At 41.5% G+C, this 15,612-nt stretch overlaps 1 protein-coding gene across 9 annotated transcripts in view; it reads left to right on the top strand.

Annotated features, from left to right (window-relative positions):
- The window catches only part of PDE1C (phosphodiesterase 1C), a 556,559-nt gene that overhangs the window by 127,147 nt on the left and 413,800 nt on the right, over window positions 1-15,612 (top strand). For all 9 annotated transcript variants that reach the window (XR_007772331.1, XM_050937959.1, XM_050937953.1 and 6 more), the window contains exon 2: window positions 9,992-10,042. Coding sequence is in view for 7 of the 9 variants with exons in the window: in XM_050937953.1 (XP_050793910.1) it covers window positions 9,992-10,042 (51 nt within the window). In the remaining 2 variants the exon portion in view is untranslated. The remainder of the gene's footprint in view (window positions 1-9,991; window positions 10,043-15,612) is intronic.

Genomic DNA, 15,612 nt, shown 5'->3' with positions numbered 1-15,612 from the left:
GGTTTACTATCTCTGAGTCACCCAATGCTTTATGCTGCTTCAGAAGTTTTGCACATTCTTCATCTAGGCAGGGTAGATAAGTCTTTTGGTCTTCTGGATTTAGTGGCTGCTTTGTAGACTGCTTTTGCTGAAAATGCCTACACTTGCTTCTACAGAGTATTATGTGTCAGGCACATTATATACTTGTCAGACAGCTCTGAGTATTTTTTTCCAGTCTGCTCTTCTGTATTTCCCCTCAATCTAGGAATAGTGGTTACTGTGGGTCATCATTCCTCTCCAGGTAAGAACTGGGGTGATGGTGGTGGTAGGGAGAATGCTGACTGTGTGGGAGGTTTCCAAGAACTCTGCAGGAGGCTGATAACAGTTGGCTCCCTGCTGAAGTGACCCAACTGAGGTCAGGAGAGTAGCCCTGCTTCCACTGTTTGGAGAGAAAAAGGTGATTGACTGCCTAGGGTTATGTGTGTGTGAGAGAGAAATCATTTCTAGAATTCTAGGAGACCCAGTCTATTTTTATCAGATTCTCTGTAGCCCCATGCAAAGTGGTGGCTGTTGAAGTCCACAACATGGACGGGTGTTGAAGTATTGGTAAAGGTGGAGTGTTCCAGGCTTCATCAGGAGGTTTCTAAACATTCACAACTTCAAGCTGAGTGACTCTTATAATGTCCCAGTGAGGCGAAGTACTTGGTAAGGTCTCCACATAATCAGTATCTGATTTCATATAAATGGATCTGCCATATTTCCATTAAGATTGTAACTAACAATGTTGTAGCGTCTTATTGTCAGCCTACTGGCAAGGAAAGAATCAATATGTGTTTCTTGGAGACAGATAATGTTGACTTTTTGACAGGCTGCAAAATCCTCTATTACTGACTTTTATTGAACACTTTTCAGCTGATAGCCCCCTCAATGTTGAGTTGAAAGATGGAAAGCGAAGAACCAACAAGTACCACTCCAGTACCACTGTATCCAGGATCCTGATTGTCTAGATTTGATCTACTATTTGCTGCCCAAAGGGTACCCGCGGGGTTCACAATGAGGATGTAGCAGCATTGTGCTTGTGTTTATTGAGCATATTTAATCACTTTAAATTTTCGGAGTAGAACTGTACTTTTAGGGCCTTACTCTCCACTGCCTTGTGTCATTATTTGCACCTGTGTGGGTGTAAAATGCTACCAGCTCATAATATTCCCCCTCACTCTTGTGCTAGTGGTAGCATTTTATTCTCCTAGCACAGGTGCAAAGACTACACGGTGTTCAAGGCTGTAGAGATGCATGCTCTGAAAGTACAAGGTAGTATCCCTTTTTAACAAGGGTTTTTCTCTCCAAGTGCCTGGAAGTGCTACTGGCTGATAGAGTGCTGTGAAATTAATTCTGCAGGAATGGGATAGGCTGAATAATGGTTAAATGTTTTCTTTTTCAGTGTTCTGAGAAAAAAAGTTAGAATTTTTTCCATGGAAAATTTTTACAAACTTTATTTTTTAAGTGGTCCCCAGGGAAAAAATATTCCATTATCTGACCAGCTATACCCACAATGTCAGATTATGAATACACTTTAATTGGAGTCGTATTCCTAAAATCTCTTGCAATCCTTTGACAATGTATTGTTTCAGTTTTTGCCAACTGCAGGCATGACGGAATGGAAAAATCTGCTTTTTCTCTTGCTTTCATTTTTAATTTAACAGCTGCATCTTGAACCACTTGAAATTCGGCGTCTCATGCAGTGATCATCTGTTGTATGAGGCTGTACAGTGGAAATATTTCTTATTTATCGGTGTCAGATTATTGCATTCCCAAAGGCACACAAACAGCTGTCAGCATGCTGTAACCTGATTGTGCTAAATAAATTTGAAGTAAACACTGAAATTGTGAGGCTAAGCAATAATTTCAGAGTACTACTCTCCTAGGGCCTGACCCAAATCTCCTGGAAGTGGAACGGAGTATTTCCATTGACTCTAATAAGAGTTGGACTAGACATATTCACTATGGTGCTAATGCTGGACTTCTAGGCTGTGTCTACTGTGACAAAGTTCCTCCTCTACCTTGGTGAGTCCTGTGCTTATTGGCAGATTTGCTCACTTCAGTGATCTTCCCCCACAGTCTGGATCAACTCCTCCTGTGTCTGATCAGCAGTTGGGAGGTTTGGGGGGAACCCGGGTCCACCCTCTACTCCGGGTTCCAGCCCAGGGCCCTGTGGATTACAGCTGTCTATAGTGCCTCTTGTAACAGCTGCATGACAGCTACAACTCTCTGGGCTACTTCCCCATGACCTCCTCCAAACATCTTCTTTATCCTCACCACAGGACCTTCTTCCTGGTGTCTGATAACGCTTGTACTCCTTAGTCCTCCAGCAGCACACCCTCTTACTCTCAGCTCCTTGCGCCTCTTGCTCCCAGCTCCTCACGCACACTTCCTCTCCTCTGGCTCCTCCTCGCCTGACTGGAGTGAGCTCCTTTTTAAACCCAGGTGCCCTGATTAGCCTGTCTTGATTGGCTGCAGGTGATTTAATCAGCCTGTCTGCCTTAATTGGTTCTAGCAGTTTCCTGATTACTTTAGTGCAGCCCCTGCTCTGGTCACTCAGGGAACAGAAAACTACTCATCCAGTGACCAGTATATTTGCCCTCTACCAGACTCCTGTACCTCACTGGTCTGGGTCTGTCACACTACACTTGCCCTTTAAAGCGCAAAAGGTCCTTTTTTGCGCTAAAACCGTGGGCACGTCTACACTTGTTAATGACTTTTTGTAGTGAAACTAAGAAGTTTCACCGCAAAAAGGAAACCACCTTCACGAGAGACATACAGCTCTTACCACTGTTGTTTTTGCGCTATTGTGAAAGCAAAGACAGACCTAAAGAGAGAGCTGCACTGTGGGATAGCTGCCCTACAGTGTTGCTGTCATTGGTGATGGAAGTGCTGGTAGTGTAAACACTCTCTGATGCCTGAGGAATTAAGCGAGTACACAAACCAGCGCTTTTCTCTCACTGGTTCCCTATCACCGGTGAAACTTACAGCGCAAAACATAGACATACCCTTAGATAAAACCTTCTCTCTTGCTTTCAGTCTGTGATTGAGACCTCTTCCTGTTCATCACTACATTGTCCTGAAATGTCAGTAGATTTTTAGAATATTTACCAATAGACTGACTGTGTTTGGCCCTTATGCAGGTGGGAGGAGGAAACTGCAAAGTGCCCTCAACTCCCTGTGTGTAGAAGCCAGCTGCAGTTGCAGTCCCTATGCTCAGGGAAGCACAGTCTGTTCTCTTTGTATTCTCCAAAGGAGCTCATGACACTGGGAATTAAAGAGGTGGAAGCAGGGTGACCAGATGTCCTGTTTTTAAAGGGACAGTCCTGTTTTTGGGGACTTCTTCTTTTACGTGTTACCCCCTGTCCTGTTTTTTCACAGTTGCTATCTGGTCATCCTATGTGGAAGTAGGCCCCACTCGATGAAGGGCTGTACCAGTACGCATCTCCTTATGCATGCCTGGAGCTCTGGGAGGCGTTCTGCTCATAGAACGTCTGTAATAGTCAGAATTGGTTAACACCTCCCCCACTCTTTCAGGCAAACCAGTAAATAAAATCTGACTCTGTCTATGGGGAATGGATAAATTGGTGCACAATACATTAATTGCTTTTCTCCTGTTACATGTATACTGGACTTGCTTCTCTGCTGCTCTTCTATTTTGTGTTCCTAGTCTTTCAGTTCTGAAAACGTTTTCATGTTTGTCAGTGGAACACAGATAATGTGAAATCTTGTGCTTGTAGAGGCAGTGGATGTGCTTTCAAGGGTGCACACTTAAGTTACCTGAGGGAGCAAAGCGTCTTCCACAGTAAATTAACTTTCTTTCAGGAATCTGACTGATCTACAGTTTAATTTCCTTTCATATGGAAAACATTTAATCTGTTAGCATGTTTGACAGTTTTCTTCCAATGATTGAGAAGGTATAGCATGTGATGTGCGTAAAGGCAGCTAAGCAGAGAGCCTGCACATATTTTTCCAGATAAATTTAGAATTGGTTTTGAAAACATGGGATAGAATGTGCCTCTCTTTCACCATTTGTACATAGAGATGATGATAATTGTCTGTTACAGGAGTATTTTGAAATGGAACCATGTCTATAAAATGATTTGTGATCTTCAAAAGGAAGGCATTGAGGAAATGCAAAATATTATTATATAATGATTACATCTGTGAGAAATTAAATTAACACTGTGCATTTTCCATCTAAATAACTTAAGTTTTAATAACTGAGCAGGCTTTTTAGTCCATAGAGGTGTACATCATTCTGATACACATTTTTAATCAGCAAAATATTAGCATATTACATAAATTCAACACTCACTACTCCATAAGTTAGTGCCTCTGCTGAGTCCTTTTCCTGTATTACACCACCCGCTCCAGTGCTGGCTACAGTAGTGGCAATGCAGCTCATATATTGAATTGCTGAAATTATTGAATGGTACTCGAGCACAAAAGAAATCCTTGGAGAGCTAAAAATGTTAGCTAGAGTTAGGTAGGGAACAAACTGTTCTTTGATTCAGAGACTGTGGGACCAGCTCACTTAGTCTTCCATGGATCATGTGCATGGAATTTAAGTAGTGAGGAGTGAACTTCAAAAGCTTTAGAGGTTCCATTCAGATAAAATTTCCATGGTTATCTGAATGATCGGAGCTGCTTTGGTCTCAATACTGGACTGAAAATTGCACAAGTAGCAATTGTCTCACGAGATCGTCCCATGCTTCTGGTTGGATCAGAAATTCCACAAGAATAGCTTTTTAAATCATATTCTGGTTCTTTTGCTTATGGTCCTGGTTACTGAAAAATTGGCTAGTATGACCTCAATGTCTGCAGTATTGCCTTATATTTTACCCATACTTATTATTCTAGAAAATAACTTACTTAGTTCCAATATTAACTGTTAAAAGTTATGTAGTTATATCAAGCATTTGGCAAGCTTTTAAGGAAAGGTGCATGAAAGTGAGAAAAAGGGTGCTTTAACCTCAAAGAAAATTCTGTTCAAATTTTGCATGAATTGTGTGCTTATATGTATGTTTGAAAAGTGTTCTTCATTTATATAAAGCTGTGTGTCCATTTCTAATATTTTTGTGTTTAGTTCTTGATAAAGTGATTTGTGGCTTTTGTTTTTTGGCATCTCATTTGTTAAATGTCAAAGTGGGGAAGATGTGCAGTTGTCATCTGTCAGTCGGAGTGAGTTATTACTACAAATTGGTATATTTTCCTTTGAATTGTACTAGAGATTTTTGACAAAGAACTTTTGACAGCTTGATTGATTGAGGAGGTATACTGGTGAAATTGCTACCTTTTTAAATAAAAAAGAAATGGAGATAATAAACTTGTCCAGTGAAGTGAAAAATTTGAGAACTGGCTTAATAGTTAAACTGGCATACAATGCACATATATTTGAATAGTCCATTTTAGTCTGAGAACAGACTGTGCATATAATATATTTACTATTGCAATAATAACAAACCAAAAGGGTATAACTTCTGGCCATTGTGATGGGTGGTTGCATAACATAGTGCTTTTGATATGAGGGACTCTGATTGGAACTGATACGTTGCTGCCCGTTAAGACAGATAACCATGGATAGCAGGGGGAAAAAAAACAGTTTAGGTCTTAGGTCAGTTTAGGTCAGCACAAAAAACAGTTTAGGTCTTCACAAGGGAAATTCTATGAGTTTTTGCACTAACAGTGTAAACACCATCTTGAAAGCCCTCTAGTCACATGTCATCCATTAGACACCAAAACAAGACCATGTAATCTAGGTATTCAGTCACATGGCACAAATACTACTGTGCATAGAATAGCTCTGTAATGGAAATGATAGTCCCAGTGCTAACTCAATTGCGATCTATCCATAGGCAGTATTATGTTGGTATAACCATTTGTTGAACAACAAATATTTTTGTACAGTCTAAAGCCCTGATCCTAAGCTGGTATAAATTGATGTATTTGTCCTGTAGTCAGTAGGGTTACACTGACTTTCACCAGCTAAAGATCTGGTCCTAAAAGTCTGTTTGATAATTCATGAATAGAAAAAGCAGCACTGTGAAAAGTTGGCCCTACACTGGTGTGGACCCATTTAATGATGTCCCCAAATCTTCTCCTCTTCTTCCTCACCTTGTGCAATGGTTCTGCAACTAAAAGATCTCTGCACCTGCTGGGGAGTGAGTAGGATGGATTTGAGATCAGTAGAAGCTAAATGACTATAGGTATATCTATGCTACTTATGTGGTCCCCCTTACTGCTGTGTCTGACATCTCACAATCTTAGGGCTGGTCTACAGTGGGAGGGGGGCGAGGTCGATGTAAGATATACAACTTCAGCTACGAGAATAGTGTAGCTGAAGTCGATGTATCTTATTTTGACTTACCTCCCATCCTCATGGCGTGGGATCGACGGCCACGGCTCCCCCGTCGATTCCGCTTCTGCCTCTCACCCTGGTGGAGTTCCAGAGTCGACAGGGAGGGTGGCGGGGATTGATTTATTGTGTCTAGACAAGACATCAAAAATTGATCCCTGATAGATCAATCGCTACCCGCCTATCCGGTGGGTAGTGTGGACGTACTCTTAATGTAAAAAGCAACAAAGAGTCCTGTGGCACCTTATAGGCTAACAGATGTGCCACAGAACTCTTTGTTGCTTTTTACAAATCCAGACTAACATGGCTACCCCTCTGAATCTTAATATAGTTATCCTCACAACAACCCTGTGAGGTAGAGAAGTGCCATTATCTCCATTGTACAAATGTGGAACTGAGGTAAAGAGAGGCTAAGTGACTTTCCCAAGGTCATGTAGGAAATCCATGTCAGAACAAGGACTTGAAAGAGAGTATCCGAAGTCCTCCACTAGTGCCCTAACCACTGGACCAACTTTCCTGACGCAGATGATAGAAGTAGTTAAAAAGAAAGTAGAATAAAACTCTGAGGGTGAAATCCTAGGAATTTTGCCATTGACTTCAGGGCCAGGATTTCACATTCTGAATCAAAGTCCCTCAGCCATCATTCATCAATGTCACTTTTTTCTATAATGAAGTAAATATTACCTCATGATTTGCATATTAGGTTCTGGGAGGAGATATCTGAAAACTGCAAACCATTTGTCTGTGCATTACTCTTACTAATGTTAATAGAATTTAGGCATGTGTATGGAGAATAGACCCCAAAATACCATGTGTTGTTCTCTACATGAGCTGTAGCAGTTTACTAGTGTTGCTCTGGGACTTTTCCCCAGTTTGCTTGGACATTCTTAGCTACAGTACGTTATGGTCCAATTTGCAAACATGGAAGCCTCAAGTTAGGTGTCCAATTACTTGTTTCAGGTGTCCAAATGAGCATACAAGAATTAGGGGCCAATTTTCAGAGTTATCGATCACACTATTTGAAAATCAGACCCTCATTATTTTGAATTGCATCAGGCTTATGCTTGGTTTTAAAAATCAGCTGAGAGCACAACATAAAAAGGGGTAGGTTGTGGTTGAAGAATGGATGTGTCTAAAGAGAAATAGACTTAAAGATGACATGACGTTACGTGTTACCCTAGAAATACAAGCAAACTCCTTGGGTGTGCATGGTGACTTACTTTCTTAGACCTTTAAAAGTTAACTTCTTTCCCACATTTGATTAACAAAGTCTCCCCAAGCATTTTCTCCCCAAGCATTTGTCAGGTTTTTGAGTTAAATAGTTTTTAGGGCTTGTTTACACTTCCAATTAAGTCAATTTAACTTGCATTACTCAGGGGTGTGAAAAAACACCCCTCTGAGCAATGTAAATTACAGTAACTCCTCATTTAACTGTTGTAGTTATGGTCCTGAAAAATGGGACTTTATGTGGAATGATGTTAAGCGAATCCAATTTCCTCATAAGAATTAATGTAAATAGGGGGGGTTAGGTTCCAGGGAAATTTTTTTTGCCAGACAAAAGACATGATATACATATACAGTATAAGTTTTAAACAATTTTAAACAAACAGATTAATATTGTACACAGCAATGAATGATTGTAAAGCTTGGTTGAGGTGGTGGAAAATGAGGGTGGGATATTTCCCAGGGAACGCCTGGCTGCTGTAGTGGAAAATTGCTCGGACCTAAACTTTAATTGACCCAGGCCTGAACTTTGGTCCAGACCTGAGCATTAGTCAAGTTAATTGAAAGAAGGGGTTTTTTAAAAAAGGAAGTTTTTTAAGGCAGAATAAAGGAAAAGTACAAAAGCAAAACTATCTATAATCACAAGGCTTATAATTCATAACTGCCCACTGCTAATGTTAGGAAAAGCTTGTGCCCACAAAGGGCAAATTCTAAATAACAGAAAAAGTTGGCTGTGCTATTTTCCCTTTTATGGTATGTGTGTTCCAAATATGGCAATAATGTTAGCATGAAAGTGTCTATTACTAATTGTGGTTTTTTGCTATAAAAGGTACTAAAAATCTGTAATCGGGGGCGGGGGGGAACCGCCAGTTCACTGGTACCCCCCAGTGCATGCTAGAAAATAAAGTGGCCTCAGGCGATTCTGATCCAAACACCACGCGTGGTCGTTTTTTCCACAACACTGCTAAATGATGAACTAGCTTTTGGCTGAGCCCTCAAGGGTTAATACGCTGTTGTTAATGTAGCCTCACACTGTACAAGGCAGCATGGACTGAGGCTGGAGGGAGGAAACACAATAAATGCAAGGCAGTAGCTGCAAACGCTTCCCTGCAAAAACTGAACATGATGATGAACCCATGCTATTCAGCTGGAGCGCACCAGTCCCTCCTCCTAACAGCACATGCACGGCTGCAAAGGTTCTGACTTTCCTTAATAAAATAAACCCCAAACCATTTCAAACACTCTGGAGAGAAAAATCTCTTTTCAGTTACAAAGGTTTTATTTGCATAAAGTTTCTAATGACACAAACCTTCTAGTTCTTCATTTCTCCAGAGTGTCTTTCAGGAAAAAATATGGGAAACGAGACTGGAATTTCCACTGTGAAAAACAAGTGAGGGGAAAACATCTCTGAGAATTTCATATACTATAAAATACACAAAAAAGGACAGAACTCCTCTCCACTCTGTCTCTCCCGTCCCTTTCCATTTTTCAGATGCAATCCTAAACAAATCCTAGATCGTTTCTACACACCTCTCTCTCTTGGGCTGCTCTCTTGGATGCTCTTAAGGAGGAATAACTGATAGCCTTGCAGCAAAGTTCTCATTAGAAATGCAGCATCAAGTTCCCTTGTGCTCATCACCTTGCATTTATACATGTTCCTTTACTGAGAGAGATTGAAAATCGAATGGAAGAGATTATACAGTATAATTCATAATAATAACACCATCTTCTGGCTAATTTGAGAATTACAGTTGCCCATAGACTGCATTGTAATCTTTCTGAGCATTTAGCTATCAAGTGCTATCCCAGTTTTGATAAATGTAAAAATATTTTGATAAATGTATTTGAGAATAAGAGGGGAAACCTGAAATGAAACTGGATTTTTTTTAAAAGATTTTGTTTCAACTTAGTATGTTGTCTTCTTGGAAGTTTATGAAACCGTTTTCTTGTCACAATTAGTTTTTCTTGCATTTGATGCTATAAGGGAAATACTGTTCTCACTGGTATTTCCAGTCCAGCTTGGAAGCAGCATGGATCAGATGTCCTCGCAAAAGGACACCCTTCTTTGCCTACTATCCTCACTTCTGCGCTGTCTCTGGAGGTGGGGTCTGATCTCCTCACTGGGGGCGGCCATGCAGGGGGAGGACAGCTCCAGTCCCTCCCTATCCTGGCCTGGATTAGCAGCTAGGGGACCCCGGCTGAGGCGCTCTCAGAAGCATGGGGAGATTGGATTTCACAGGGAAGGGCTTATTTCACGGTCCGTGACACATTTTTCACGGCCATGAAACTGGTAGGGCCCTAGTTATAGGTTTTATATGTGGCTATTGTCTAATGTTAATGAAAATATCAGTATGACACACACATTTTAATGTAATATTTTTCTCTTTTCAGTTGCAAACGAGACAGGCAACAAAAATGCTCGACCGCTTTCACGATTTGCTCGTAAGTAACCAATTTTTAACTCATTCACTTCTACATCTACTGTGTTGCTTAGAAACGTATCTCTAGTAAATCTCATTAACTTCATATTGCCTGCCAGTCCTGGCACCCCAGCTTACGTTACAATATAGAGTTCTGGAGCCTTAAAATTCCTCCTGACCTTGTAGGAAGTGTCTGTTACAAGAACTCAATGATATTGAATAGAATTCCTTCTTCAGAGCAGGGAGAATTTTAAAGCTCTAGACTACCTTCCTGTTTCAAATTTCTCTTTTGTTATAACACAGATGTTCAATAATTGCCTGATCCAAAGTCCACTGAAGTCAATGGAAAGACTCTTTTTGGCTTCAACAGGCTTTGGTCAGGCCTTAAAATAGTATTGCAAGGATGCTTTTTAACCAAATCAGTAAATCTTTCAGCACCTCTTGCTATATATACACTCAGTTTATAATACTAGAGGGAGTGTAAATTAAGCAAAAGAATACTTAAGTCAGATATGAATCCTAAACAGGGGCATCTATTATCTGAGGAATAACTTCCTTGGGCTACTATTCACATGGGTCTGACACTGACAGACAGACAACCTTTGTATGGGTATGTCTACATCTACAATTTTGCAGCGCTGGTTGTTACAGCTGTATTAGTACAGCTGTATAGGGCCAGCGCTGCAGAGTGGCCACACTTACAGCAACCAGCGCTGCAAGTGGTGTTAGATGTGGCCACACTGCAGCGCTGTTGGGCGGCTTCAAGGGGGGTTCGGGGAATGCGAGAGCAAACCGGGGAAGGAGACCTGCTTCACCGCGGTTTGCTCTCGCGTTCCCCGAACCCCCCTGCAAACCGCAGGGAAGGAGACCTGCTTGCTCGGGGTTCGGGGAACGCGAGAGCAAACCGGGGAAGGAGACCAGCTTCGCCGCGGTTTGCTCTCGCGTTCCCCGAACCCCCCTGCAAACCGCAGGGAAGGAGACCTGCTTGCATGGGGGTTCGGGGAACGCGAGAGCAAACCGGGGAAGGAGACCAGCTTGATTACCAGAGAGGCTTCCTCAGGTATGCTGGGATACCTGCTTATTCCACGGAGGTCAAGAAAAGCGCTGGTAAGTGTCTACACTTGATTACCAGCGCTGGATCACCAGCGCTGGATCCTCTACACCCGAGACAAAACGGGAGTACGGCCAGCGCTGCAAACAGGGAGTTGCAGCGCTGGTGATGCCCTGCAGATGTGTACACCTCCTAAGTTGCAGCGCTGTAACCCCCTCACCAGCGCTGCAACTTTGTGATGTAGACAAGCCCTGTGGTTCATAACAATTTAACAAGAGGCACTGAAATGTAATCAAGACAACCTACTTGTATGTGAACTTCAAAGAGATCTATTAGACCAGCAATCATTAGCCCATTTATTTGTTGTAATAGAAATCAAGGATAGAAGCTAAATGTATTTGTCTGTGTTTACCTATATATTGTTAGGAGTTTAACCATGTAACTAGATTAGCTTGTAGATGCTAATTCCTTTTCATGTCTTAATTGCCTGATTATTCATGAGAATGGGTCAGTTAAGCTTAAGATCAAAGATGTAAGATCCTGTAGGAAACTAATAACATTATCTGCATTGTCTTCAGCTTAACTTTCTATGCTATAATAAAGTACTCTAATTGCCTTATGTGAATGAATGCACTAATTTACCTGTGTATGCATAGGAAATAGAAGATTAGCTTCAAGGCAATGGTCCATGGATCATTGCCCGGGAAGATCCTGCTGTGACAAGAGGCTTGTCAGGTTGCTAGAGGGCTATAAAGGAAAGCCCCAGGCTGATCCTGCCATCTCAGGTCTGCTTAAACTTTAACAGGGAAGGTCTAAGCAGGGGCGGCTCCAGGCACCGGCGCTCCAAGCATGTGTCTGGGGCGGCAAGCTGCGGGGGGCGCTCTGCTGGTCGCTGCGAGGGTGGCAGGCAGGGTGTCTTCGGTGGCTTGCCTGCAGAGGGTCCACTGGTCCCGCGGCTTCGGTGGACCTCCCGCAGGCGTGGCTGCAGAGGATCCGCTGGGTCCTGCGGCTTTGGCGGACCTCCCCTCTGTGCTTGAGGCGGCAAAATGTCTAGAGCCGCCCCTGGGTCTAAGGCAGGGGTTCTCAAACTGGGGGCTGGGTTATTACATGGGGGGCTGTGAGTTGTCAGCCTCTATCCCAAACCCTGCTTTGCCTCCAGCATTTATAATGGTGTTAAATATATAAATAAGTATTTTTAATTTATAAGGGGGGAAGGGGTCGCACTTAGAGGCTTGCTATGTGAAAGAGGTCACCAGTACAAAAGTTTGAGAACCACTGGTCTAAGGCATAAGACTGAGGTTTCTAGGTTTACTCTGGATCACCCTGGAATTCTCATGAAGAATCTGCACAGACTAGATATATACCTGGACTGCCTATTGGTCTATAACCTTTTAAATTGATTCCAGAAAGAGTCTTACCAATCAGCAGCCTCACCATCTGTACTGTGAAGCTGACCTAAGGACTTTACATGTATTTGTGTGTATATTGATCTTTTAACCAATTGCAACTTTCTTCTTTTTCCTTTTTATTATTGAACCTTTCATTTTAGTTACTAAAGCAGGGGTCGGCAACCTTTCAGAAGTGGTGTGCCAAGTCTTTATTTATTCATTCTCATTTAAGGTTTCGTGTGCCAGTAATACATTTTAACATTTTTAGAAGGTCTATTTCTATAATTAAATCTATAATATATAAATAAACTATTGTTGAATGTAAAGTAAATAAGGTTTTAAAAATGTTTAAGAAGCTTCATTTAAAATTAAATTAAAATGCAGAGTTTCCTGGACCGGTGGGCAGTACCCAGGCAGTGTGAATGCCACTGAAAATCAGCTTGCATGCCGCCTTCGGCATCCATGCCATAGGTTGCCTACCCCTGTACTAAAGCATTGGCACCAGCATGATTATTGGGTAAGATCTGAGACTCCTGTTGATTTGGGGATAAGTGTCCAGTCCTTTGGGACTGGTGAACCTCCCATATGGTGAATCAGGTTTTCTGTAATCCCTCAGTATATTAGATTTGGCTGTCTAGATTGGAGTCAAGGGCTGGAATGCTTAAGGGAGGCTGTATTTGACGTTTTTGTTAACCAGTATGGTATTACAGAAGCTGTTTTGTTACTGGCTAGATGAATCTGTAGAATAAACCACAAGTTTTGGGGATAGTCTGCCCTATCCCTTGCAGTCTGCCCTGCGTATGGCATTCTCCATGCGGTCCATCCAGGCACCCAGTCATAATGGGCCATTTAAAACTTGATAGGACAAAGCACTAGTAAGTAGGATGGAGATGATTAGATGGCCTAGTGGGAATTTTCCATCTCCACTACATATCATTTTATGATGCTGTGTGATTACTTGGCGGAAAAAGAACGGTGTCACTATTAAGAAGGTTCATTATTTGCCAACATTCAACACACTGTGGCAGGTACAATACTTAATATGGGTAACGCCTTTAGAAAACTGGTGTCTCGCTATAGGCAAAAAAAAAAATTCTTTTCAAAGTTTGGCTATTCTAATATACAGCACACACATTGATTGTGTCAAAACTGCCTTTGTACCTGCAAATAGGCACCTGAGAACACAAAGCTTAAGTGCCCATTTAAAAAAATAAATGCACCTGACTTTTAAGGTCATTTACATTTGAAAATTGATTTCCTCTCATTGAGCGCATCAAAAGAAAATACATCTGGAGTGCAGTATTCCCACACAGTCACATGATGGCACCCTAAGCATGTTGTACACTGTACAGATGAAACGTGTGACTAAATCATATCAGATATAATGATTCAGAGAGACTGACTGCTACATATGCAGAAAAGTGAACAGGCTAAACTGAAGTAAGAAAATAATAAATTGTACTGGCATGTCAGTTTGATTTAAGATTTATTTTCCCCAAATCTGTAGACAACAGAGCCTTAAGTTAGGAGACTCCATCAATTAATTATTGTTAGTCCATTGCTAAAATAGCAAATGGTAACGAAATTGCAAAGGAAGGCAGATAAAAAACATGAGTTTTTTGAACTTTTTTTCTCAAACTTCTTTTTAGGTCATTATAGTTGCTAACAAGTGTGCTCTGGGATTGTAGGTTACTATTCAAATATCACCAGAGGCTGAGTTTCTGGGTTAAGGGGATATCGTTTACTTATACTGCAATATTCTGTCATTAATGGGACCAGCATAAGTCATGACATGGGGGCTGAGCCAGCATTTCAGCACAAAACTAGATATTAATAATAACGTGATTTATGAAGGCAAGGATGGTTGTGTATAAAGCATAGGCCAAAACAGCAGGACATCTGGGTTCCGTTCCTGGTTCTCCCATAGTTTTGGATCCATCGGGCCACATTTTTAGAGATGGTGCTCACTGAATTCAGTACTGTTAGCCAAGTCATAGCCTTCAGGTAAGTGTCATGCATAGGAGCCCCTGCTGCAATCAATAGTTTCCTGACCCTGTGAAGTGAGTTTCTTAGTTCCCAAGGCTAGTTGCTGGTTTGTGGAGAGTAATATTAATAAAACAAAGATAGTAACTCAATATAGTCCTTTTGTATGATAGTCACAGTGACATGAGATGGGCTTCAAGTAGGTTAATTAAAGGGGTAAAGAAGACCTTTTTTGGTAAGAGTTTGACCTTGTAACTTGGTAGCCAGGCTGCAGATATAATGACTCAATTAGTTTGGTGGTGATTACCCCCATTAGCAGTGGTATAAGGCAGTGACTCCTATAAGGATGTGAAGAAAACCTAGAGTTAAAACTGTGTTGGCAAAAATAGAGATATCCATCAGGCAATAATTGTGTCAGCATCTGCTGCAGCAACAGGCAACCCCAAATGATATAAGGAGGTAGCAATAGCACAATAATTTACTCCACACTGGTGCCATATTTTAAGTGAACACACCCAGCAGTACAATACAAAAACAAATCTTAGTTGAATGGTATAAAAAGCAGTGTTCAAGGACTGGTAATTGAGGAACACCTGAAATAGTGTGAGACTGTTACAGATGGGCTCCCAGCAACAACTTTAGTTATGTCTGGGTTCAGGTTTTTATAGAGCTAGAGACCAGCTCTGAAGTGTGGACCTGTATCTGCAATTCCTAATATATTTGGGGGACTTTGAGTTCAGGACTGTTGCTATACATAATGGAGGAAAAACAAATAAGGCCATTGTTCCCCATCCTGTTTAGACCCAGGATCTGGCACTGATGATCTACCTATTCATGGCCTTCAGAGCCGGTTAGTTTGAAATAAGAGGAGTTGTATTTGTTCTAAAGGCTCATGTTAGCCAATGTTATGTATTTTTAAATGCCAAGTTTCATTGTATAAAGGGATATTTGGCGATCAGCTACTATTATGAAAGTTGCTACTACTCTTATCGCTGCAATAATTGGTATCTTAGCATGCCATCTTTGTTATGAAGTTGTTTTGCACCATACGGCTTTGAACAGTTGTGCTTGTGGCTATAGGGAGTTACATCCATAAGGCTTACCGTTCAGTATTTCAGACAGCTGAAAGATTCTGACAGATGTCTGCCCACGAAGAGCCACAGAGGAAAA

The sequence above is a fragment of the Gopherus flavomarginatus genome, chromosome 2 (genome assembly GCF_025201925.1).
Source record: "Gopherus flavomarginatus isolate rGopFla2 chromosome 2, rGopFla2.mat.asm, whole genome shotgun sequence".
In the NCBI taxonomy this organism is placed as follows: domain Eukaryota; kingdom Metazoa; phylum Chordata; order Testudines; family Testudinidae; genus Gopherus; species Gopherus flavomarginatus.
Note: the sequence above shows the minus strand (reverse complement) of the source record. Positions and strands in the feature narration are given on the sequence as shown.